Source organism: Jaculus jaculus, chromosome 11, assembly GCF_020740685.1.
Source record: "Jaculus jaculus isolate mJacJac1 chromosome 11, mJacJac1.mat.Y.cur, whole genome shotgun sequence".
Classification (NCBI taxonomy): domain Eukaryota; kingdom Metazoa; phylum Chordata; class Mammalia; order Rodentia; family Dipodidae; genus Jaculus; species Jaculus jaculus.
The window spans coordinates 14,313,340-14,339,844 of NC_059112.1; the positions used below are offsets into that span (position 1 = coordinate 14,313,340).

The 26,505-nt window shown below is 45.0% G+C and overlaps 1 protein-coding gene across 4 annotated transcripts in view; it reads right to left on the reverse strand.

The window, feature by feature from the left end:
• Kit (KIT proto-oncogene, receptor tyrosine kinase) overlaps positions 1 to 26,505 on the reverse strand; it is a 112,284-nt gene that overhangs the window by 26,019 nt on the left and 59,760 nt on the right. For 2 of the 4 annotated variants that reach the window (XM_045161687.1, XM_045161685.1), the window contains exons 5-7: positions 21,368 to 21,536; positions 14,864 to 15,053; positions 13,377 to 13,492 (exon numbers count right to left, since the gene is read on the reverse strand). In XM_045161687.1, coding sequence (XP_045017622.1) covers positions 13,377 to 13,492; positions 14,864 to 15,053; positions 21,368 to 21,536 — 475 coding nt within the window. Of the gene's footprint in view, positions 1 to 13,376; positions 13,493 to 14,863; positions 15,054 to 21,367; positions 21,540 to 26,505 lie in introns of all 4 variants that reach the window. The other 2 variants (XM_045161686.1, XM_045161683.1) reach the window with 1 other exon arrangement.

The following is a 26,505-nucleotide window of genomic DNA, read 5'->3' on the forward strand; positions in this document are numbered from 1 at the left end:
GGGGTGCAGGGAAGCATTTTGGAGGAGAGCTCTTGTCTCTCCCTGTCCACCTTCGCCAAGTGTCCGAGATGCATTTTTGCCCACACTGTCAGTGGGACAAAGAACACAGACTTGTGTCCCCAAGAAAAGACCGAATGGAGAGCGACCAGAAGATGAGTTTCTGTTCTCACAGTTCCGGGTTTGCTGGGGCTGAGTGACAAGGAGTGACTTTCAGTAAGTTGTCATCATCCTGGGTTGAGTCTGGGTGGAGCCCACCTTCCCGCCCTGCACTTGTGAAGGAAGTCATCAGCTGAAACAGGGGGCCAGAAACCACCCAAGCTGGTGTTTTGTAAGTGAAAGGAAATATTGCATTTGGTAGAAAAATCCCCACAATGGACATTTTGGATATTTGGATAGTGACTGCATTTTATCCATTCTTCAACATATCCAGAAACTGGTAAAATGGGAATTTGAAACCAGGAATTGGTCTAACAAACAGAACTTCAATTATGGCCTCCTATGACCACACATCATTAACACAGCAACAATTATCAACAAAGAAGAAAAAAAATATGACCTAATGAAGTAATATTCCCAACCAAGAGTCAGCAAGTTTTCCTTATGAAGAGCAAGGTAAACATCTCAGATAAATACTCCAGGCCTATGTGGCCCTGGGGTTCATTTTGCAGCTAGAGAACGAATTTTGCCAGATGTCACGTGAACAGAGGCCATGCCCGCATTCCCATACAACTTGACTTGTGAAACCTGGCATGGTAGAGCACACCTTTAATCCCAGCACACAGGAGGTCGAGGTAGGAGGACTGAAGCCAGCCTGGGCGAGTGAGACCCTACCCCCCCCAAAAAACACACAAAAAAACCCTTTACTTATGGATATTGAAATGTGATTTTTCTTCTCAACATGTCATAAAATCTTTCCCAACCCTACTTAAAAATATATTCTTAAGCCGGGCATGGTGGCACACGCCTTTAATCCCAGCACTCGGGAGGCAGAGGTAAGAGGATCGCCGTGAGTTCGAGGCCACTCTGAGACTCCATAGTGAATTCCAGGTCAGCTTGGGCTATAGTGAGACCCTACCTCAAAAAACCAAAAAAAAAAAAAAAAAAAAAAATTATTTATATATACATAAATTTTTTTTTCATTCATTCTTGGGCTAGAGAGATGGCTTAGTTGTTAAGGCTCCTGCCTGCAAAGCACCAAGGACATGGGTTCAGTTCCACAGTACACATGTAAAGTCAGGTACATAGGTGGCACATGCATCTGGGGTTCACTTGCAGTGGTTAAAGGCCCTGGCACACCCATTTTCTCTATCTTTCTGTTCTTTTCAAATAAATATTTTTTTAAATATATTCTTTAAAAAATATTTGTATTTATTCACAAGCTAGGGAGGGGGATAGGGAAGACAGACAAGGGGCACCAACGCCTCTAGCTACTGCAAATGAACTCTAGACTCATGTGGCACTTTGTGCATCTGGCTTAAACGTGGGCCACTGGGGAATCAAACCTGCAAGCAAGCAACTTTAACCACTGCGCCATCTTTCCAGTCCCTAAGAAATATTTTTAACCTATGGGCCATCCAAAACGGGGCAAACAAGCCACTTTTGTAGTCTGCTACGAATTTTGCTACCGAGTTTGCTCTCAAGAGCAGTCAAAAGGAGCCCCAGTCTTAAGATGAAGTCAAAATAAAAGTCTTCCCGGGCCACTGTGCTCAGTTTATAGGACCCCCGTTGCTGGGGAGGGAGGATGGCAACACCCATCTCAAAGCTACCAGTTTGCGCAGGTGTGGCAGACAATGCTGTTTTCTGTTCTGTGACGTTGCTAATTCATTTTGCTACATTAACTCAGAGGTATTTAAATATTGACACAATGCCCACAGACAAAAATTATGAAACCTATTCCTGGATTAATTTAAATTTTCACTGAAGCACAGATGACCCCCACATGCATCTAGGAAGGGGGCTAATTGGATTTAAAAACACACCTGGCTCCAGTGAAATGAGAAATTTCCATACAGTGGAGGGCCCGCAGGGAGGGACTCCTGGTGCTTCCGTCAGGAAAGCTCAGGGGACAGGCCCATCTGTTTACATGGATACACACCTGAACTTGTTTCTACCACTTTCCCAACACATATATGAAAAATGGCCAGACTACATAAATCACATGGGCAATAAAGGCCTATGGAGGGCTGGAGAGATGGCTTAGCAGTTAATCGCTTGCCTGTGAAGCCTAAGGACCCTGGTTCGAGGCTCGATTCCCCAGGACCCACGTTAGCCAGATGCACAAGGGGGCGCACGCATCTGGAGTTCGTTTGCAGAGGCTGGAAGCCCTGGCGCGCCCATTCTCTCTCTCTCCCTCTCTCTCTCTTTCTCTGTCTGTTGCTCTCAAATAAACAAATAATTTTTTTTTTTTTTTTAAAAAAGGCCTATGGGCCCAGGTAGGCTACTATATTCTCTAGAAGGTTTAGCATTCAAACTTCCAAATTAGCAAGACACGCCAAAAGACCAATTTAAAATGTGTGTGTGTGTGTGTGTGTGTGTGTGTGTGTGTGTTATGAAGACAGTAATGTAACAACACTCGATTAGGGGAAAAAAATATTTACAGGCAAATCTTTATATACACATGTGTGTTTGCCATTTATTTATGGGTAGGGGTGTTGAGGGAGTGAATCAGGGTTTCTTGCTCCTGCAAACAAATGCCCATCTGGCTTTATGTGGGTGGCTGGAAAGTTGAACCTCAGCTTGCAGGCTTTGAAAGCAAGCGCCTTACACCTCCAAACCATCTCCTTGGACTGCTACTCATTTTGTTTTTTTGTTTTTTGTATAAGAGAATCCAGTTTTACATTAAAAGCAGGTTTCCACATAGGATTCCCCTCCCCCCACTTTAACTATTTGGGGCTTGTGAATAAAGGGCTTGTTGTGCCAGTGTGGTCTGAGTGTGAGCTGAGTGTGATCTGAGGGCCTGCTCCCAGATCCGTAGGACCCACACAAACGCTGGATCTGGCGGGTGTCTGTGATCCCAGTGCGACCCCACGGTGAGAAGGAAGGTGAAAATAGGATTTCCCAGAAGCTTGTGGGCCAGTCTAGAGAACATAGAGAGAGATGCCACCTCAAACAAGGTAGAAGGCAAGGACTAAGTCCAAAGTTATCTTCTGACATCCACATGTGTAACCCATTATGAACACACACACACACACACACACACACACACACACGAAAAAAAAAGAAAAATGGGGCTGGAGAGATGGCTTAGTGGTTAAGCGCTTGCCTGTGAAACCTAAGGACCCTGGTTCGAGGCTCGACTCCCCAGGAACCACGTTAGCCAGATGCGTCTGGACTTCATTTGCAGTGGCTGGAAGCTCTGGCGCGCCCATTCTTTCTCTCCCCCCCCCCCCCCCCCCCCCGTCTTTCTCTCTGTGTCTGTCACTCTCAAAATAAATAAACAAAAAAATTTTAAAAAAATGTTTATAGCCATTCTTACATCCACAGATTCTCCTTATAAAAGGAGATTATTAGGGCTGGAGAGGTGGCTTAGCAGTTAAGTGCTTGCCTGTGAAGCCTAAGGACCCAGGTTCGAGGCTCAGTTCCCCAGGACCCACGTTAGTCAGATGCACAAGGGGGCGCACGCGTCTGGAGTTCATTTGCAGTGGCTGGAGGCCCTGGTGCGCCCATTCTCCCTCCCCCCCCTCTGTAGCTCCCAAATAAACAAATAAAATAAACAAAAAATATTTTTAAAAAAAAGATTGTTAGAACATTGAAACACTTAGAATTCTCCAAACCAATTTGTAAACAAAAGCTGATCTTCACTCTATGAGGACACAGTGAAAATACAACGTCAAGTGCTGTCAAACGTACACTGCTTATAAAAAGATGAATGTAGGGGCTGGAGCGATGGCTCAGCGGTTAAGGCACTTAAGCCAACTACCTAGGTTCGATTCCCCAGTGCCACACGGTGCCAGATGCACAAGGTGGCGCATGCATCTGGAGTTGGTTTGCAGTCTCTGGAGGCCTTGGCATGCGCGTTCTCGCTATCAGCTTCCCCCCCATAAATAAATAAATAAAAATATTTTAAAAAGACAGTCGACTATTTTTCCACGGATTATCTAGCACACAAGGAAACCCTGAGAATGTTTCCTTCCTTTCTGGTAGTTGTGAGAGTCCACACATTACACACTGTGTGCTTGTGTAAAAGACAAGAGCATATGAGAGAGAGAGAGAGAGAGAGAGAGAGAGAGAGGAGGTAGAGAGAGAGATCAAGCGAGCGCACGCGGTGTGACTTTATTGACTTTCAGGCACTCAGGCAAGGTCACTCAGGAGATTAAACGAGATAATTATAAACTTTAAATAACTGCCTGACAGTCTTCTTTAAAAACTCAGTCACATCACTTCAGAGTCCTGTCTCACTCTGAGATGTTTCAAAATTGCATCAGACACAGGCTTAAAGGAATTATGAAAGATTTACACAATGAGATACCAAAACGAGGCTGTGGAAGACAATCTGATGTCATGGAAAGATGTCCCCCTCCCCAAAAAAAAAATGCTGGCACGCTTTTAATCCCAGCACTCAGAAGGCAGAGGTAGGAGAATTGTAGTGAGTTCAAGGCCACCCTGAGACTACAGAGTGAGTTTTGGGTCAGCTTGGGCTACAGTGAGACCCTACCTTGAAAACCAAACAAAAAATCAAACAAACAAAAAGATGTTCCTAATACATATGTATTCAACAACCAAAAGAACAGAATGCACTATAGGCTCATTTTAAAAAAATACTAAGTGCTAAGAGAATATATAACAAAAGACATTAATTACAGCAAACGAAAATTTTACTATTATCGTGAGATGGTTCAGGGGAAGAGTACATGCCACACAGAGTGGAGATCACGATTTGTTCTGAGATCAATTCCCTGGCACTCACATTTAAAAAAGCTGGGTGTGTTGCTGGGCATGGTGGCACATGCCTTTAATCCCAGCATTTAGGAGGTAGGAGGATCACTGTGAGTTTGAGGCCAGGCTGAGACTATAGACTGAATTCCAGTTCAGCCTGGGCTATATACAGTGAGACCCTACTTCAAAAAAAATAAATAAATAAAAAGCTGAGTAGTGTAGCGACTGTAATCTTATAAGGGGCAGAAACCAGAGAATCTCTGGTGCTCACGAAACTGAGGCTGGAGAGATGGCGCAGAGGTCAAGGTGTTTACCTGCAAAGCCTAAGGACTGAGTTTGGGTCCCCAACACCCATGTTGCACAAAGTGACACATGCATCTGGAGTTCATGTGGATTGGCAAAAGGCTCTGGTGTACCCATTCTCTGTCTCTGTCTCTGTCTCTCTCCTGTCTCTCTACTTACAAATAATTTTTTTTAAAAAAAGACAGCTCTGGGTTCAAAGGAGACTCCACCTCAAGTAAATACATGGTTTGGTAGTTGGGAAGCATGATGTTCTCCTGAGGCCTCTGCACACCTGCCACACATACCATGTAATCACATCCAAATATTAATAAGCCATGTAAATGGATCTTAAAAGATAAAACTTAAAATGTGCCTTTTAAACCTCAATACATTTGTTTTTTCTTCTACCTTTCTAAAAAAAAAAAAAAGTTTTTTTAATTTTTTTTAAATTTATTTGAGAGTGACAGACACAGAGAGAAAGACAGATAGAGGGAGAGAGATTTTTGTATTTTTTTTTAATGAGAATGAGAGAGAAAATTGGTATGCCAGCGCCCCCCACCACTGCAATCGAACTCCAGATGCGTGGGCCACCTTGTGCGTCCGGCTCACATGGGACCTGGAGAGTTGAACATGGATCCTTAGGCTTTGCAGGCAAGCGCTTTAACCGCTATGCCATCTCTCCAGCCCCTTTTCTACCTTTTACCTAACACTTTTTTCCATCAACACCTATGTACAAGGACTCACACACAAGCTATGTTCTAGTTCCTTTGGCAACCCTTAGCAAGTTCTCACACCTAAGTCAGAAATGACATGTCTTCGGGACCACATGGAGACACTACATGGAGACCCTACCTTGAAAAACCAAAATAAAAAGGAAGGAAGGAAGGAAAGAAGGGGAAAAGAGAAAACCATACCTGTGTGAGTGCACATGAACACGTGTGTACACTTATGTACACGCGCACAGGCCTCAGGACAACCTCAGGTATCATCCTCAGAAACAATAATGAACACCTTTTTTTGAGCCAGGATTTTTGTTTTGTGCTGTTTTTTGAGGTACAGTGGTCTTCTCTCTAGCCCAGGCTGATCTAGAAATCACTATGTATTCTCAGAATAGCCTCAAACTCATGATGATCTTCCTACCGCTGCCTCCCAAGTGCTGGGGTTAAAGGCGTGTACCAGGGTCTTGGTACTGGCCTGGGACTCACAAAGTGGGCTAAACTACAAGACCACCAAACCCCAAGAATCTGCCTGCCTCTGCCACCCCAGAGCTGGGATTACAGGTGTGTGCGACCATGCCAGCTTTTTGTAGTTGTTTGGGTCTCAGTCTAGCCCACGCTGACCTGGAATTCACTATGTAGTCTCAGGGTGGCTTCGAACTCATGGCGATCCTCCTACCTCTGCCTCCTGGGTGCTGGGATTAGAGGCGTACACCACCACACCCCACTTGCCACGCCAGCATTTTACGTGAATTCTGGGGATGGGACTCAGGTCTTCATGCTTACATAGCAAGCACTTTACTGACTGAGCTAGTTCCTCAGTCCCCTCCCCCCAGAATGACTCCTGTGAATTACAAATTCCAATTACCCAATACAGGATTAAGCCTCACAGAATCATTAGATGGTGAGGAATCTCTCAAGCAAAACCTCCACAGAGAACGGTACTGAGGATTTTAAATACAAGTATGGTTTGAACACTCAAAGACTTGGAAGAACTTAACCTTTTCTCCCCCAAATATTTTTATTTCTTTTTAAGCAAAGAAAGAGTGAGAGAGAGAATATGAGCCCACCAGGATCTCCACAGTGCGAACCAATTGCAGACACATGTGCCACTTTGTGCCTCTGGCTTTATGTGGGTACTGGGGAATCAAACCCAGGTTATTGGGCTTTGTAGGCAAGCACCTTAACCACTGAGCCATCTCTAGGCCCTTGTCCCCCCCCCCTTTTTTTTTTTCCTTACGAGGTAGGGTCTTGCTGCAGCCCAGGCTGACCCAGAATTCATTATGTAGTCTCGGGGTGGTCTCGAACGCACAGCGATCCTCTTACCTCCGCCTCCCTTTTTTAAATGCAAATAGATGCTAGGAGTGCAGAGGCAAAGCCCATGCCTTGCACACACACACAAATGTCGGGGTGCAAGAGCCCAGCCTCCCTGTTGGGTTCCCCAAAAGAAAAGGAAAATGGACACCAGCAGGTGAAACTGAAGAATATCTCCCATTTCGCAAAGAGGCCGAGTTCTTCTAGTAGCCATCCTTGTCCCATGAGGATCATTTTCAAGGGCATACCTGTCCTAGGCCCCCTAACTGTGCGGTCAGTCCTTGAAGACAGGTGGCCATCCTCGCATTCGCCCTGGTCAAAGACCCTGAGATTCCAGCCAGGTGGGCAGCCCAGATGGCTGGCAGGCAGTCGGAGGCCATCTACACGGCTGGCTTGACAAGGTCTACCTTCGCTCTTGGCAAACGGGCCACCCGTGTGCCTCACTGGAAGGCCAGCGCGCACGTAGTGTGACATTTCAGCCACCTGGAATGGGATTTAGCAACGAACCCAAGTACGCAAACAGCAGGAAATGTGGTCAAAAGGGGAAGTCGTTCATCAAGGGGATACATTCTGGGTGATGTATGCCCATAGCTGATTTTGGCATACTGCAGGATCTATAAATAGCAAATGGCAGGCAGGATATTAATTATATGATGTAGTGATTTAGAAATAATTCGCTATTTAGCATTTCCTTTCATTGTTTCTCGGCCCGTTAATAGCCTCCCAGGAATGGAGTGAAGTTGGTGACATCTGAAAGTTAATTTGGTACAGGCCAATGGTCATGTGGGTTTCCAGTTCCTATAGTCTAACTAGTTCTCCATTGCTGGCACAATGATGAAGAGCCTTCCTGTCTCCCTCTAGCTCTGGACCTCGGCAGACCTCCTCCTTGGTGGCAGAGGTCTTGCCCCAAAGGTAATAAATACCTTTAACACTGGAGAAAGCCCGATTTAATACCACTGTCTCTAAATTCCTAACACTAATTTGGAAATGCTCTCAGATAATGTTTGAAGCAGCATTTTAAGATCACTGGATTAAAACAACAATACGTATTTTATTTGAGAAAGAATGAGAGAAAGAGAGAGAAAATGGACACACACCAGGTCCTCTCTCCACTCACTGCAAACAAACTATAGGCACATGTGCCACGTTGTGCTTCTGGCTTTACAGAGGTACTGGGGAATCGAACCTAGGTCCTTAGACTTTGTGGGCAAGTGCCTTAACTTGCTGAGGCATCTCTCTGGCCCAAATTTTTTTTTTTTTTTTTTTTTTGAGGCAGGCTCTCACTCTAGCCCAGGCTGACCTAGGGCTGGCCAAGTGGCAGAGGCTGACCTCAAGCTCACAGTGATCCTCCCATCTCAGCCTCCCAAGTGCTGGGTGGGAGGGATGCAATCACCATGGCCAGATTTTGAAACAACTGACTTATCATATAAAACATAATTTCTTTAATTACACAAGTAACTTCAGGAATCACATGGGTATTGAAATTAAAAATCAAAATAAATTGGTAGAATATTAACTTCACAGACTACCATTTACCACTAGAAAAATATGTTATTCTATCCAAAAATTATTGGGAGGGGAAGCCAAATGAATGAATTCAGTTTTAGGTACATAATCTAGCATTTTATTTGCCTCGAGTCTGGTAAAATCCTAACTGTATGGACCTATGTTGTGAGTAGAGACCATAAGCAAAGCCTACCGTAGCATCTTGGGCAATGTAATTTTTGTTCTAATACTTATGGAATCTGGAAAAAAAAATGTCCCCATTAAATAAAACACTCTGGGGTTAAGTTTTAAGCTTTTGAGAATGTATTTTCCTCTCAATCTTCATTTTCAACAAAGGATGTCAAACTTTTTAGAGCTAAGAATCTGACCTCTACCTACACTTTGGATAAGCAAGTCCAAATGTAATTACAGGAACACAAATTCAATGAGAAGAATCACAGCATTTTTGTAATGAAAGCTCCAAGTCTCCCACATACAGGATTAGCCCCTTACCCCCACACTTAATATGCTGAAATCCGTATGTGGAATTTTCAAAACAATAGTTTCAACAACCCAACATGTAACCCTTCCAAACCAAGGCCTTTTCTACAACTCATTCTATGAAACAACTACGCTTCTGTGTACCTAAGCAGCCTGGGTTTCTGCGTTGCCCCCACACATTGATTATCTTGACTTTTATTAATTCTACTTTCTGTGAAATCTAATTCCTTTCTCCCTTGAGGCTTAAGCTTATTTACAGGGGGGGAAATGCAGAATTACACATAATAATGTCAACAATAAACACAAAATGTTGCAAATGTTTTAACATTTTTAAATGATTTTAGGGGTGTGTGTGTGTGTGTGTGGTTTATTTATTTATTTTTCGAGGTAGGGTCTCGCTCTAGCTCAGGCTGACCTAGAATTCACTATGTAGTCTCAGGATGGCCTCGAACTCACGGCATTCCTCTTACCTCTGCCTCCCAGAGTGCTGGGCTTAAAGGCGTGCGCCACCACACCTGGCTTGGTGTGTGGTTTATGACTCTGCCCTTGAAGTGCCCCGTACTCTCCCTGCGGCAGGGATCCCACGGCGACAGGAGAGGGCCATCGGGCGTCCCACTCCGTGGCTCTTGCATCAGATTTTGTTTTTAGCTGGAGTCATCTTACACTAACGCCGGAGCCTGTGAGGCTTTGACGATTTGGGGGTCCCTGCGGAACTGGGATTCCAGGCCTGTGGGGGCCCAGCTGCTTTATGTGGGATCTGGAGATTTGAACTTGGGCAGTCTCCGGCCCCTTCAGGCCTTTGTGCATGCTCAGGAAGTACACTTAACCATCTCTCCAGGTCCACTTTTAGCTCCTGATTTTCAAGTTCAGTGTGAAATATCCCTAAGACTGTCAACGATAGTGTTTTTCAAACCAAACAGGGAAGAAACAAGAGTTGGCTATATACCAACACAAAGCAACCAGTACATGTGCCGCAGGAGTTCACACAGAGATGTCAACCGCCACTCCTAAGCGCAATGAGTGAAGGAAGGACATGCATGAAGGCCTCTTCTCAGTTCAGAGTTTGCAACAACCTGATGTGAATGGAAAGACTTCCTGAAGAGAAGGTCTCAGAGGGCAGAGTGGGCTTCAGCCTCCTGGGACCCCCCAGGATGATAGAACAGGGGCGCCTCAAAGGCAGGGTGAGTGCTGACTGACCGAGCAAGGTGCCAGATTCCAGCAACAGATCTCCGGCCAGGGAGGGATCATTGCTGAAGTCAGTGGAGCTCCCTCAGCAGACGTGACCCCAAAGGATGGTCATTCCGCTCCCCTGGCCCACGAAAAGTCAGCAATATCTTATGACCAAGAAAAGTCAGAAATGTCTCATGACCGAGTGGCAGATCACACACTGGAAAGGGGGAAGGAAAAAAAAAATAAAGACATCTGAGTGGCCCTATGGCCCAGAGGGACCAGGCAAGGAATTAACTGGGTTTTAGAAAATATCCCACTGCCGAGCTACTCCCCAATAAGGGAAGTGTGTTTCTCCCAGCATCTGCTGCCGCCGGTAAGAGAGGGACAGGTATGGGAACCAGGAAGCAGCTTCCCAAGGACAGTGTAGCAAAATGCTTCATCCTGCTGCAGAGTCCCATCACAAGCTCAGGCTTGTATGCCACACGCCTGCTTCCTTAGCTCGTCTTTCTAGTAACTGAGTCTTGCTGGGTTTTCCAGGAGCATGGCTCCATAATGCATTGGGAGACTCTTGGGTAGGGAGAAGTTGGGAAGGCGTCCTGCACTCCGCATAAAGTTATTATTTCTTTTTCTGAACGATTTGCATATTACACTTGCAAAGAGACTGATTTGCCTACAGACATCTCTTAAATTAGTTGAATATTAAGATTTTTTCAGAAGTAGGTAATTTTGCCCGTGTGTAATATACTAAGCTCCTCTGATTAACATCTGAATTAATCTAGAAATATTTGAATTGAGGGCCAATGAGATATCAAATAATCAAAACTGTTCTGGGGAACTGAAATATTAATTAACATTTCCCTTGGAAAGGGAGAGTGCTGTAGTCAAAAAGAGTTTGGAATGATTCACTTCCTCCCATAGCCCCTTCCTAGGAGGAATATAATGTACGCCCATATAGGAAAGATTCTGGGAAGACCAGGATTTTTTTTTAAGTGTTTAATTATAAGCATGTGGTCTTCTTTATCTAAACTCATATTAACATTTCATTCAGAAAGCACACTTTTTATTTCTCTTTACGTTTTCTTGAAGCTAGTGCAGCAGACTGCCACCCCCTTTTATGATAGGGAGAAAAAGTGAGTCAGAGAGAATTGTGTCACCTTGTGCACCTGTGCGACCTTGCACGCTTGTATCACCTTGTCAGCCTGGCTTACGTGAGGCTGGGAGAGTCAAACATGCCTCAGCCTTTGCACGCAAGCGCCTTAACTGCTAAGCCATCTCTCCAGCCCAGGAAGCCGACTTTTGGAAGTGCCAATACAAGTGAACTAGATTAGCAATCAAACACCTGCACTGAGTGTTACTAACTTGATGTTTCTTTTCTTCCGTTACAAGTGGATCGTACTTCCCGAACCACCATCCTGGCTGAGCTGGGTGTTACGTAAAACCACTGTAAGGCAAGCTCCTCCAGGGGCTCCCTGCCTCTGTCCCCACAATCCTTCCTGTAGCCCAACACACAGAGAAAGTGCCCAATTCCCAAGCAGTTCTTTAGGGGAGTGTTACTTTTGAACCTGAAATGGTCCCGGGCTCACGTGTTTGACTACTTGGTGTCCCGTCCGTCCGTCCCCCCCCCCCCGTCCCCCCCCCCCCCCCCCGGCGGCATGGTTTTAGAGGCTGGGGCACCTTTGGGCCAGTCTGCTGCTCACCTGGGCTCTCTACTTCCTATCAGCCATCACGGTAACGGGCCCTAAGTTCCCCACTCTCATGGACTGAACCCCAGTGCCATGCTCTCCCAGCCATGGGGGGTCAGGTTAATTCTTCCTCCCTTCTGGTCTCTGGTGGGTGTGGCGTGGTAGGCACCCATCTGCCCTTCCTTACCAATATAGGTTGGTGCCAGAAGGAAGCCTTGGCGCTGCATGGACGCTATAGTGAAGAGCTCCTGACAGCTTGGTCTCTATCCCTGGGGAGACATTTTCTAAGAACTTAAAGAGGTGGGAGTCGGGGACGCAGCAGTGAAGGACTTTGGTTCTCACAACCACAGCAATATCCCCTCCCCACCCAAACCACCTGGTGCCTGCTCCCACAGCACTCCCAAGGTGCCCAGGAAGGACCAATCGATCTTCCATTGATCTTAACAGGAGAACCAACTAAAAACAACTGGTATCATGGGATGGAAAAAACGCATTGATCGGTACAAAGAAAAATCATGTCAGGGTTGGAAGGCCTCTCTCACCCAACCCAACACTAAAACCCAGCTCCTGGGCTGGACAGATGGCTCAGCGGTTAAGGCACTTGCCCGTGAAGCCTCAGGATCAGGGTTCGATTCCCCAGTACCCATATGCACAAGGTGGTGCATGTGTTTGGATGATTTTTTTTTTTTTTTTTTTTGCAGTGGCTGGAGGCCCCATCGTGCTCATTCTCTCCCTCTCTCTCCCCCAAATAAATAAATAAAATATTTTAAAACCCAGCTCCTGTTAACATCTGGCTCAACAGTAGAATCACTGTTAAGAATACGCTCTTGAGACTGGAGAAATGGCTTAGCAGTTAAGGTGTTTGGCTGCGAAGCCTAAGAACCCAGGTTCAATTCCCTAGTATCTATGCAAGCCAGATGTGCAAGGTGGCGCATGCATCTGGAATTTGTTTGCAGTGGCTACAGGCCCTGGTGCTTCTATTCTCTACCTACCTGCCTTTCTCTTTTTCTTTAATAAATAAATAAAATATTTTACAAAAAATATAAACACACTGTCCCTCAAAACAACTCTAACCTTCCTCTTCTATGGCTCCTCTGTTTACTTTAAAGGCAGCCCCCCAGAATCTGCACCACTTTTGCAAGGTCATGCGGTCACTGAAATGTCGGGCAAGGAATCGGTTTCTCTTCTAACCACCAAACCATGAGGTCTTTGTTAAGGTCAAAATTATCATGAAACATTATTTACATAGCACACAAGGGACGCGGCTCAGCAGCTGTCACAGAGCTCCACACCCGAGCTCAGCATGCAATAACACATGACAAGAAGATAAGGAGCCCCGTGTTTTACTCACTGTTCACATAAACATCAAATGTCACGGAAGCACTGACATCAGCGTTGGACGCCAGGAACGTGTAAGTGCCTCCTTCGGTCCCTTTCAATCTTGTTAGATGAAGTTCACTCACATATCTACAAAAAAATAAAAAATAACGACAACACATCAAGCTTGTGTAAATAGCGTACCCCAGAGGGCACGTCTTTCTCAGCTGCTATCAGGAAAGAGATGCCAATTTAGTAGAAAAACATGAATTCAATGTTAACGAAATACACAGAGACACCCACAATTTGGGACAAAGGACTGTCCTGGTGAGAGCACAATGCAGAGAGACTAGCTAAACATTCAGGCCACCACCTCGGGCTATCTTCACGCTTCCCTCTCTGACCACGGGTCTTTCTACAGCTTCCCTCTGTGATGTCCTGAACTCACCTGGCTTGCTTAACTCACACATTCCTACCTGGAAAAACCTCAAGATGGTACCATACACACACCCACCACCACGGGGACCCTTCTGGTTTGACCATGAGTCACACTGCAACTTCAGCTTGCTGCTTCTTCTTTTTATTTTTTACTGGGGTGGGGTGGGGCAGGGGGGTACGGTCTCACTCTAGCCCAGGCTAATCTAGAACTCAGTCTGCAGTCCCAGGCTGGTGGCAAGCTCAGTGATCCTCCTACCTTTGCCTCGTGAGTGCTGGGGTTAAAGGCGTGTGCCACTCCCAAGTTGTTTCTCTGTCAGTATCCCCATTGCCAGGTTCTCCTTTGGCCCCAAAGTTGTCCCCTCCCTCCCCTGAGGCTGCTCTGGTCTTTGCTGTTCTGTAGGGATTCTAGGGCCAGGAATACACTGAGCAGCGCATCATCTTTTAGCAAGTCACGAATGGGGGCTGCGGTGTGGACAGATCCACTCATGATCAAACCCACCATCTCCAGTGGCCTTGCCCGTTCCCTTCACTCTGCCCAGCGCACAGTCCACTCACACTGACCCACCTTCTGCCTGCTCAAACTCTCCCGTGTCCACCTGCAGGGTAGGGACCTGTCCTGTGCCTCCTCAGCAGGCCTGTTCCCCATGGGCCCTTGCTTTGGGCGCACCTAAGCACACCTCGTGCCTACAACCTTTTCCCAAGGGTCACCTTCCAGCCAGGTACAAAAGCCCTAACTGAGGTCACCTGCCCGGCAGCCTGCCTCGGTCCTTTCCTCTGCTCCCCTCCCACGCACCTCTCCTCTGTGCAGACCTCCCCTCTTGCCTCTGAACCCCCATCTCACGCTCTGCTGCTAGGGAACTTAACGCCCACTTCCCAAATGAGAAACGGAGGCAGAAACTGATGTGTGTTTAACACTGGAAACATAGAGGAAGGTGGAATCTCAGGGTTGGAACTCAAGAGGCGGCGCCCCACCCCCCACCCCACCCCCCGGACCCCCAGGGATGCTTCCAGAATCAGGATCTGGAAAGGCCAGTGGCAAAGAGGGGCACATGGAGGTTGTTGGGGTCAAGGTCCCTTTCTCACCTGATACTGCTTTCGTTCCCGGACTTGGCGTAGCTGTCCCACTTGTTCGAGGAGGTTCTGTTCATGTAGGTCCACTGCTGGTGCTCCGGGCTGGGGTACGCTTCGTACTCAACCATCAGATCGATGTTGTCTCCGTCATTTACAAATACTGTGGTGTTTGTCGTGGAGACGACGTGAATAAATCCTTTATCTGAATGTAACAGAGCAAGACAGAAAGCACTCTTCACAGGTGTTTGGCGAAAGCACAACCTTAGGATGACAGAGATGGGGTTTCTAGGGAGCAAGAAAGAGGAGGCGCGCGCGCGAGCTGGGTCACGTCTTAGGTGGCTCTTTGGCTTCTCATGAGCGAGTCTCAGAAAGATCTTCGGCCATCTCAGAGGTTGGCCACAACCACATGCCTGGAGGGCTGAGAGTTTTATGGGGATTTGGACTAACTGGGCCACACCCAAACCCCCAAAGTACCACAGGATCAGGTGAAAAATAAAGGGTCATTAAGACAGGAACAAGCCTTCCTGTGTGACAAAGAAGCTACAGGAAGGCTATCTTGTGCCTGGAGAGGAACTTGGGACCTCTCCCCGTGGCGCACATCACTGAGAAGTTAGACAGCACCTCAACAATGAAGCCAGACTTCTCCCTGAGTCACGGATCAATCACTAACTTTGGAGGGGAGGCGGGGGCACAGGCAATGAAAAAAAAAAAAACAAGCCATTCTTTTTTTTTCCCCCCTTCTGTTGGTTTCTCAAGGTAGGGTCTCACTCTAGCCCAGGCTGACCTGGAATGCACTCTGTAGTCTCAGGGTGGCCTCGAACTCACGGTGATCCTCCTACCTCTGCCTCCCGAGCGCTGGGATGAAAGGTACGCATCACCACGCCCGGCTAAAAACAACCTATTCTTAAGAGCAAGCGTGACCCTGTGACCAGTTTTAAACGTGGACAGAGCAAAGATGAAGGTGATGGAGAAGCAGGTATTTGACGGCAGGAGAAAGAATGCTTAGCTGAACGAGTAATTAAACTATGACAGTACTTTCCACTTATTAAAAATAGCAAAACTAATTTAAAATAAACTCAAGAATCTTGCAAGTGTGATAAAAGTAGAACTGGCGCAGTTCTTTCTGAAACCAGTTAGCGATATAGATTTTTTTTTCAAAATTATCTATTTTTAAATCTAATTCTGTAGTTTCCATTTGAGAATGCTTCATAAAATAGGGTGGAGAGGCACAAAGAGAAGATATACCACATTCATGCTCATAATTTTGTCAAGTGACAGAAAACTGGTTAAATAAATGATTCAGCCTTACAAATGGTTACACAATAAGGAGGAGGAGGAACTTGAAAAAGAGCAATAAACTAATTGCCAAGGTTATTTTTATGGCCCCGCTTATGGGATGGTTATTCTGTGTCAAAAACTGCCTTGGGAGCTGGGCGTGGTGGCGCATGCCTTTAATCTCAGCACTCGGGAGGCAGAGGTAGGAGGATTGTGAGTTCCAGGCCACCCTGAGATTAAACAGTGAATTCCAGGTCAGCCTGGGCTCTATTAAGACCCTACCCTCAAAAAGCAAACAAAAAACAAAACCAAAAAACTGCCTTAGACACGTTAGCATACATTTTATTTAATCACGACATTTACTCTTGCAACAATTCTGAAACATACAGCAATAGCCTCTAACTTATAGATGGAGAAAAAGTTCCAGATTGATAACTTCTAATTTATAGATAGAATATGTAACCCCTAATTGATAGGTGAAATTTCTATCCAGATTAAAAGTCATGTAGTAAAGTCTAGATTGGAACACAGGCAGGACAGAAGCCAAGACCGGCCTCTTTTTTTTTTGTTTTTTAAAGTCTCTACACGTTTTAAGTGAAAGAGTGGGAATAAAATTGTACATAAATTTAAAACTCACATACAAAAATATAAGCAACACACCAAAAAAAATTCTTAAAATGGCTCTATCGAAGCAACAGGCTTAAGGAAGAGTTTTTAGTCATTCCTCTTTCTTTTCCAAAGCTTTTTAATTACTTACAAAGTTTTCAATTACCATTCACTAACTAGAGTGTTATCCATGTAAATATACCTACATCCCACAAGAGGTGGTTATAGATTTACCGCTCTTTAGTTTCCTATAGGTTCAGAATCAAAACCACAGTCCAACTACCCTTTACCCATTGGACCAATTAATTACAGTATTTTAATTCATTTACTTGCAAGCAGAGAGAGAGGAGAGACAAAATAGAGAATGGGCGGCTCAGGGCCTCTCATGAACTCCAGATGCACAGTGGCATGTGCATCTGGCATGGGTGCTGAGGAATGGAACTCAGGTTATGAGATTAGGCTTTGCAGGGAAGCCACTGAGCCATCTCTCCAGCCCTATTGGACCAATTAAAAATGTAATTTTTTTCCCTGTGAGAATGGAAACCCAACCAAAATGAACACTAGAAAGATTAAAAAACTGAAGCTGGGTGTGGTGATGCACATCTTTAATCCCACACTCAAGAGGCAGAGGTAAGAGGATTGCCTGGAGTTTGAGGCCACTATGAGACTACATAGTGAATTCTAGGTCAGCCTGGACTAGCATGAAACCCTACCTTGAAAAACAAAAACAAAGCAAAACAACAAAACAAAAACAAAACAAAACAAAAAAAACACAAACTGGTTCTGTCCTGATCACAAAGCCATAAATTACATAGTCCCTGTCACTAATTATGACAGTTAAGGTTTTTGGGTTGCTTTTGGTTTTTGAGATGGGGTTTTGAGCCCAGGTTTGCTCATCACAATCCTCCCGCTGTCTTTCCAAGTGCGGGGGTCACATGCATACACGCCACCACACCAAGCTTTAAGAGGGTAAATGTCCTTTCTTAAGGCTGTAAAATCAGGATAGTACACAATGAAAAATACTCCAGATATTTTGGACAATATCCGTCTCATAGTTACAATAAAAATATGTAAGTTGCCCGTGTGTTCTGTGGTCTGGTTAGCTCAACATGGGTGTTAGGTGAAGAGTCTCTCCCAAAGGCTCGTGTGTAAAGGGCTGGGTGACGAGTGATGGGCTTTAAGAAGTGAAAGCAACTGAATCATAAGGGCTCTAACTTCATGCATGGATTAGTGCCTTGGTTAATCCACAAGTGGACTATCAGGAGGTAAGGCCTATTTGGCGAAGATGAAGGTAGATCGTGTCCCTGGCCCTTTCCTGCCTCCCTCGCTCTCCTCCCTGGCTGCTTGCTGTCCACCATGGGTCAGCCTTGCTTCAGGCACACAGACCTGAAACCTCTGACGTCGTGAGCTGAGCTAAATCTTTCCTCTTTTTCATTGTTATTTCACGTATTTTGACACAGCAATGAAAGGCTAACACAACAGGGCTATGTTTTGTAATGAAATAGAGCTTTCAACTTGTGTAAATTAAAAATTATTAGAAGTCTAACTTAGGAATTTGAACAACAACAAAAATCCTAACCTGAGTTGTTATAAAGTTCACCTTTTTTTGGGGGGGGGGGTGGTTCAAGGTAGGGTCTTGCTCTAGCTCAGGCTGGCCTGGAATTCACTATGTAGTCTCAGGATGGCCTTGAACTCACAGAAATCATCCTGCCTCTGCCTCCCGCGTGCTGGGATTGAAGGTGTATGCCACCGTGCCTGGCTTTAAAGCTCTTTCTTTTTTTTTTTTTGGTGGTAGGGTCTCAGTCTAGCTCAGGCTGACCTGGAATTCACTATGGAGTCTCAGGGTGGCCTCGAACTCATGGCAATCCTCCTACCTCTGTCTCCCGAGTGCTGGGATTAAAGGCGTGCACCATCACACCCGGCTTAAAGCTTAATTTTTTAAAGCACTTCTGCATTATGAACCAACGGTAAATTAACATGAAATAACACCCAAACTATGCATGAGACGTCCATGTAACCTGCATTTTCTTCTCTGCATAGCTGTGGGACTTCAAGGCTGTGTTTCCTCAGACAGGAAGTGCAGGGACATTCAATTAGGGTGCAACAGAAACCTTAAGTACCAGGGCTCCCCATCTCAAAACACAGTCAGGTTCTTACTGCTCCAAAGACAGACAGACAGACAGATGATAGGTATGTGATACAGGAGACAGCTGATTGATGATAGGTAGATGAATGATTGACAGATGACTGATACACAGAGATAATAGAGAGACAGAAAGACTATGAGAGATGACAGGTATGTTCACTTTTATCATTACAGCCATCGTTTATTATCTGTATATGTCTCTAGAACATCACATTGCGTCACAACTGGAATATAATTCTTTTTTAAAACAGACTATTAAAGAAACACATGGGCTGGGGAAATCGCTTAGTGGTTAAGGTGTTTGTCTATGAAGCTTAAGGACCCTGGTTTGAGTCCCCAGGACCCACATAAGGCAGATGCACAAAGGATGCACGCATCTGGAGTTTGTTTGCAGTGGCTGGAGGCCCTGGTGTGCCCATTTTCTTTCTCTCTCTGTCTCTCTCTCTCTCTCTGCCTCTTCCTCTGTATATCTCTCTCTCTCAAATAAATACATAAAATATTTTTTAAAAAAGGAAGAAAGAAACAGACATAACAGGTCAGGATGCAATATGGACCCAGCATCATTTTCTCCATTGTCTCATGCTGTACCCAAATCATAATCCCCGGTCCCTAAAACATGGCTTTTGTCCTCGTCCCCACTACAAGCCAGTCCTGGAACAATGTCAACCCAGACTCAGATTTCACCGCCACCAGCCTTCCAGTCACACGTTTCGAATTCTTGGAAACCGATGAATGGATTTTTAAAAAATCCGATTACATATAACAGTCTGCTCAGACCACCCTTACTAATTGCTTTCTGGAGCTGAAGATGATCTATCAACATGCTCCCTAATCAACTTAGCAAATTAGGGCTTGTGGAGTTTAACGTTATAAAAGCATAGGCCTCTATTCGAATTAATAATTGGCACACGATTACATTTAGGGACCCAGTAGTACCCGGGCTGTGCGCTGACTCTATAATTACAAGTGTCTCTTCTGGGTACCGTCTGGCGAAGAGACTTTCCATTCGAACTTAGGCATTAGCACCAAGATTTTATGCGGGACAAATCCCAGAGCTCGGCAACATAAATTATTTGAAATTCGGGTGAGGGAAACAGATGAAAACAAACACTGCCCTGTTTTATTCTTGCTCAGGCTGATGAATTCCATCACTATAGGTGCGTAATCAACCTCAAGCACTGAGAGCATGGAGGCATTAAGAGGCATGAAATGAGCCAGGCGTGGTGGCGCACACCTTTAATCCCAGCGCTTGAGAGGCAGAGGTAGGAAGGTCGCTGTGAGTTCGAGGCTGCCCTGAGATTACATAGTGAATTCCAGGTTAGACTGAGCTACAGTGAGACCCTACCTCAAAACAATCACACAAACAAAAAAGGCATGAAATGGGCAGGAGAGATGGCTTAGCAGTTAAGGCGCTTGCCTACAAAGTCAAAGGACCTAGGTTTGATTCTCTAGGCCCCATGTAAGCCAGATGCACAAGGTGGTGCATGCATCTGGAGTTTGTGGGCAGTGGCTAGAGGCCCTGGTGTACCCATTCTCTCTCTCTTTTTTAATAAAAAATAAGTAAAAATAAAAAAGGCATGAGACATACACATGTACGTGTGTGTGTATATATATATATAGTTTGTATATATATAGTGTGCATATATATGTGTGTACATATATATACATATATACTTTACTTATTCCTCAACAAAGTTGGAAAACATGAAAAAAAAGTAAATGCAGAAAAAATACGAAATTCAGCAATGCTCCAAAGACCAAAAAGGGGGGACACAAATGAAATTAATTATAACAATATTATCATTGTTCTTAACCAAAAATGTCAAAAAAAAAAGTCCACTATGGCGTTTCTCTTTCAGTAGATATTTAAGAAGTAAGCACTTGGTGAAAAATCTAGAGTGGGGAAAATAATCCTGAATCTGCTGTGCATTCTAGAGATGGTGAGGTTAAGGGCAGGTAGCCTTGTTCAGTTGACACGCTCTAGAACCCATGTCTTATGCCTAAGTGACTTTCCTTCCTGAAGGCCTCAACTATAATCTGAAGGTCACAGAACAGAGCAAAGGGAAGGAAAATGACAAGGCAGGAGAAGCCCAATTCAGCCTAGATCACAAATGAACTGGCGTCAAAATTTATCCAGAAGGTAGAGGAACCCTACCAAAAGACTGAGAGAAATTCTCCAGGCTCTATGCATCCATGATGCCTGATGGAAGAGTATCTCCAATTATTTCTAAACTCAAGCCATTCAGCAAGGACTAGAATCTGAGAGAGGGGAAAAAAAAAATTCCAACTTATGTTTTGTTTGGCTAAACTGGTAGAATCTGCTTTTGTGTTCTACTTACAAAAGGCCACAGGGATAATATTCATTCATTCAGTGATAATAAATTCGAAGAATCTGTTCTTGGAATTGCATTTACATAAAAAGGAAACTATCTAGTAATTTCTTCTTTCACCACTGCCAGAAATTTATACATTCCCATAGAGATATTTACCTACTACTTTCAAGGTTGTTGTGACATTTGCTGATCCAAAAGTATTATTGGCATAACACATGAACACTCCAGAATCATTAACTCTTGCCGAGCTGATAGTCAATGTTTCCTGGCGTTCATAATCGAAGTCACCCCGATGCCAGCTATTGCGTCTTACCTGGGGTTTCATCTGCTGGTTTCAGAAAGGGAAGGGAAAAAAATAATCAAAAGATTAGCATATAATTTACATTCACAATCTTTCCTAAATTAAAAATAGCAGCAATTAACTTCTCCATATTAGCATTCATTATACACTAGTGAAAGAGGAGCAATAAAGCACTGTGACAAGGCTGTTTCTAGAACCCCTTCACATTACAGGACCATATCGAAAGACAGTCATGATGGGGAAACCATGAAAATGCATTCCAAGGGCTCTGCAGTACCGGGCGTTAACAGTTACTACAGAAGAAACATTAAAGAACATTTCACAGTGGTATTTCCTAATGAGTCACCATACTTACATCATGCTAATGTATGCTGTTGTCTTTTAAGAGACGGCGTCTCATGGAACTCAGGCTAACCTTGAATTCACTGTGTACCTGAGAAAATCCTGAACTTCGGATCCTCCTGCCTCCACCTTCCAAGTGCTGGGATTATAAAATGTGCCTCCATGCCCAGCTTACGTGGTACTAGGGGCTCACACCCTAGTCTTCATGCATGCACACTGGGCAAATACTCCAACCAAGTGAGCTACATCCCCAGCCCATCCCATTCTCTTTTTCTGTCCAATGACTGAAAGAGACCACCAGGATACCATTCTATTTTATTCACATGTATTATTATCGTTAGAAGTAAAATCAAGTCGGAGTATGTCAATCTCACTTGGAACTTCACCCCCAAAGTTGTTATCCAAAAGGATGCCCCCCCAAAGTCCTGAAGGGACTCGTGAGGTTATGTAGGATACACAACACCAGGTCCCAAAGCACTTGAGCATGAGGAGAAAAGGGAATTTGCCCTTGGGCTTTCTTTCACCCTTCTGTGCTTATTATCTGGGTACAGACGACATGGGGGAAGATTGCTTGAATATAAAATATTTCAGGAAGACTTCAATAAAAATAAAAACTGAGCCGGGTGTGGTGGCGTGTGCCTTTAATCACAGCACTCGGGAGGCAGAGGTAGGAGGATCGCCGTGAGTTTGAGGCCACCCTGAGACTACATAGCGAGTTCCAAGTCAGCCTGGGCTACAGTGAGACCCTACCTCAAGAAACCACAAGTAAAACATAAAAATAGAAAAGAAACTAGTTGGAAAGAAGGGATTCAGTAGAGGAGGCTTTGGGGGGAGGATTAGGATCCTAGTATACCGTCTATATGAATGGAAGCTGTCAACAAAAAGTTAAAGAAGTACGTCACTTGAGTCCAAATTTCACTGTGAATTAAACTTAAATGGTCAGGACCAAATGCTGTGGAGATTTCAAATAATTTGATAGTGCTAATAGCATTCCAGATTATGCCAAAGGATCAATAAAAGATTCATGGGTGAACCCTGGCCCAGAGCCAAGAGTCCCATCTGCGAGCCACACATTGCATGTCATCTGCACGTGACCTGGTTTTCTTTAACCCTTGGAGGCACACACTAGCATTTCTCCAGAGAGCTCCCAACAGTAAGGACGTATCTGCAGTGCCAGAGGATTAATTGGGAATGGCATGCTGGGCTCCTGGGAACCGTGGTTCCGAACAAAGCCACCTGGGGCAATTTAATTCCTCCTCTCCAAAAGGCTAATTTTCCAGTTACACACCGGCTCAGATATACACATGCACAGCCTAACCTGCTTTCTCCTCTGAAATCAAGGGTTATAGAAAGCCAATTAATATGGGATCGTGTTCCGTAAGGTTAGTCACAAATCCATACGTAGGCTATTATTTTTATTAAATCATAGTGCAAACGAAAACGAAAACTTGTTTCTCTGCACCACGGTGCGATCCATTCTCCAGGCCAAAGGCAGGCTTCAGAAATGAAACAAGTTATCATCCATCACGGGCCTGGATAAAAACCACCAGCATGTTTACATTATGCTAATCACCTGTTATTTGTTTAGCAAGGAATTCTTTAAACAGGCACAAAACTGGCAATGTTGAATACTGGCCAAGAGGAGGAATAAAACACAGTATTGCTTTTATCCAGTGTGTTTCTGGCACAAAGCACCTGACCAAAAGCAACTTGTGCAGGGGGGGGGGGGGGATTATTTTGGTTTAAGACTCGAGGGGAAGTTCCATGATGGCAGGAGGGAAAACATGACATGAGTAGAGACTGGACATCACCTCCTGGCCAACACCAGGTGGACGACGGCAGCAGGACCCTAAGCCCAGTTCTGGCAAGGGAGGGTCTGGCTATAGCACCCCCAAACCCACCCCCGACACTACATCCCCTCCAGCAAGGCTCCGCTTCCCAAACTGCCGTCAGCTGGAGACCAAGCAGACAAACACGTGCGTTTTATGAGGGACTTGTGATTGAAACCTCCACATGTGTAATGTATCCACACATGTATGCTGAAGCTAGTTCACCTACATGGTCAAGATGACTTACAAAAGAAAAAAAAAAAAATCACTGAAAATTCAGTCAAGAATTTTAAAGCAAAATAAGTTAAGTTTTCAAATCTTGCTATTAAGTACTCCAGAGACAGAAAGGGGGGGATCTTTTAACGTAACTAAGAGTAGCTGGGGATGAAGTCAAGGAGTGAACACTTGTCAAGCATGCATATAAGGCATGGCAACATGAAAAAGAGAGAGAAAGAAAGAAAGAGAAAGAATGAGAAAAAAAAAGAAAAAGTGAGACAGAACGAGAAAGAAAGAAAAAGAAAGGAAGGGAGGGAGAAATCCTGGCTAAAATTTACTTACGATGTGTCTAACGCAGTATCTGACATATAGCGAGCATCCAATACACATTTGTCACACAAATGAGAGCCTAAACGTGTCCAAATGTTTCCGGTTCAAGATAACCATTTTATTAATGACAACTAAAACAAACAGAAGCCATTAGCTTAATCTCAGGTAACCAGCCTCAAAGGAGGAAGTCAGAGCTGCGCACACACAAAATGATACTAATACTCTCTCCAATGAGATGGCCACTCTATGGGGGACAGCTCTCTGGTTCCTATCTGAAACCATTTACTCTTCATAAGCAGGGAAAGAAAATCTGGCAACTCCATCATTGTACGTAATCTAGCCTCAGCAAGGTGATTGCTTTATTTATTTATTTTTTAATTATTTATTTATTTATTTGAGAGCGACAGACACAGAGAGAAAGACAGATAGAGGGAGAGAGAGAGAATGGGCGCGCCAGGGCTTCCAGCCTCTGCAAACGAACTCCAGACGCGTGCGCCCCCTTGTGCATCTGGCTAACGTGGGACCTGGGGAACCGAGCCTCGAACCGGGGTCCTTAGGCTTCACAGGCAAGCGCTTAACCGCTAAGCCATCTCTCCAGCCCAAGGTGATTGCTTTAAATGAAGATATTGATGCAATTCACCATTTGTTTTTAACATTCTTGCCCCTAATTAAAGTCATTCAAAGAAACGGGGTTCAGTAATAACATATGGTCAATTTTCGCTCCAAATTTCTCCAGGTCAATTAATATGGCACCTATCTGTCTCTAATAAAAATGTTTATGTGATAATCTGGATAACTTCCGGTTAAGATGGCGGCGTAGGTACCACGCCAAAATAGCCTGGGGGGGGAAGACCAAAAAAAACTCAGCAAAATACACACTTTTACTAAAAAGTGAGGTGTATAGGAAGTTGAGGCGGCAGCGGAGAAGTGGAAGAGTTATAGAGCATCCGGAGCCTGCACAGGCGGGAACAGCGGCCCGGGGCGGCTCAGCTACCCGCCGCAACCGCGGAGCGGCAGAAAACCGCCGGACTCTTGGCTCGAGCCGCAGGACAAGCCAGGTGCGGGAATTTCCCCTCACACCGCGCTCTCCGCAACTCGGGAAACGTGAGGGGAGAGTGGCAGTGAGCAACGGAGGGAGGAGCAGACCGCGAGGTAAAAGCACACGATACAACCAGAACAGCCGCGGCTCCCTCCCCTCCCCTGCCGCCTGAACCCAGCTCCAGCGAACACAGCAGCGGCCCGGGACCCGGCCACGCCAACTTGGGCTGACGGCGGGACCCAAGCAGGAGCAGAATTTGGCAGCAACTTCAGCGGCTCCAGCACCGGTATCAGTGGCCCCAGCAGCAGCGGACCCAGGAGAGCAGCGGCTTCGGGGTGAGCAGCAGCGGTGGACACGACAACGGCAGCTTCAGCAGTGGTGGGGGCTCCGGCGGTGACATCTACAACAGCTGCAGAGGCGGCGGCAGGGGCTCAGTTTGCCCCGTAGGAAAAGCAAGTGCCCAGCTCCAGAAATCAGAACAGCAACCCGACGACCCAGGCAGCAACTTGACTGAGACCACAATCACCCAAGGTAACTGGGATTGCACCAGGGAAGGGTCTCACCTGGTCACAAGCTGACTTGGATACCTCAACAGACCAGAAATCTAAACCTCTTTGTTGATAGAGGATCTGGTCATTATAATAACTACTCTTGCATACATACTCGGGGCTGTTTTTGATGGAATGGGTACAGTGTTTAGCTAAATTTTAGAATCTACCAGTATATTATTCCACTCAGCCTGCGTGAATACTCCTATAGCAGGGAAACTCAACCCCTAAGAACATCTTTGTAGATACTCTGAGAGTCTTAAGAGCCACACCTAATACCTTAAGGTCCTACCCTGAAAATATTTTACACCAAATCAATTGATACAGCTAAGAATACACAGCTAGCTAGAAAATCCAAGCATTAACTTAATCCAAGATGCAAAAATATATACATTATAACACAAGAAACACTAAAAAGCAAGACGATATAAATCTACCTAAAAGTATTAATGCATCAGAAATGTCCTCCAGTGAGAAAGAGTTAGAGGAAATGCCTGAGAAAGAGTTCAAAAGAATAATTATAAATATGTTCAAAGAGGTCAAAGAACACATGAAAACAATCAAAGAAGAAATCAAAGAGGAAATCAAAGAGGAAATCAAAGGAATCAAAGAAGAGGCAGGACACCAATTTAATGAAATAAAGAAGGCAATACAAGACATAAATAGAGAAATAGAAATAATAAAGAAAA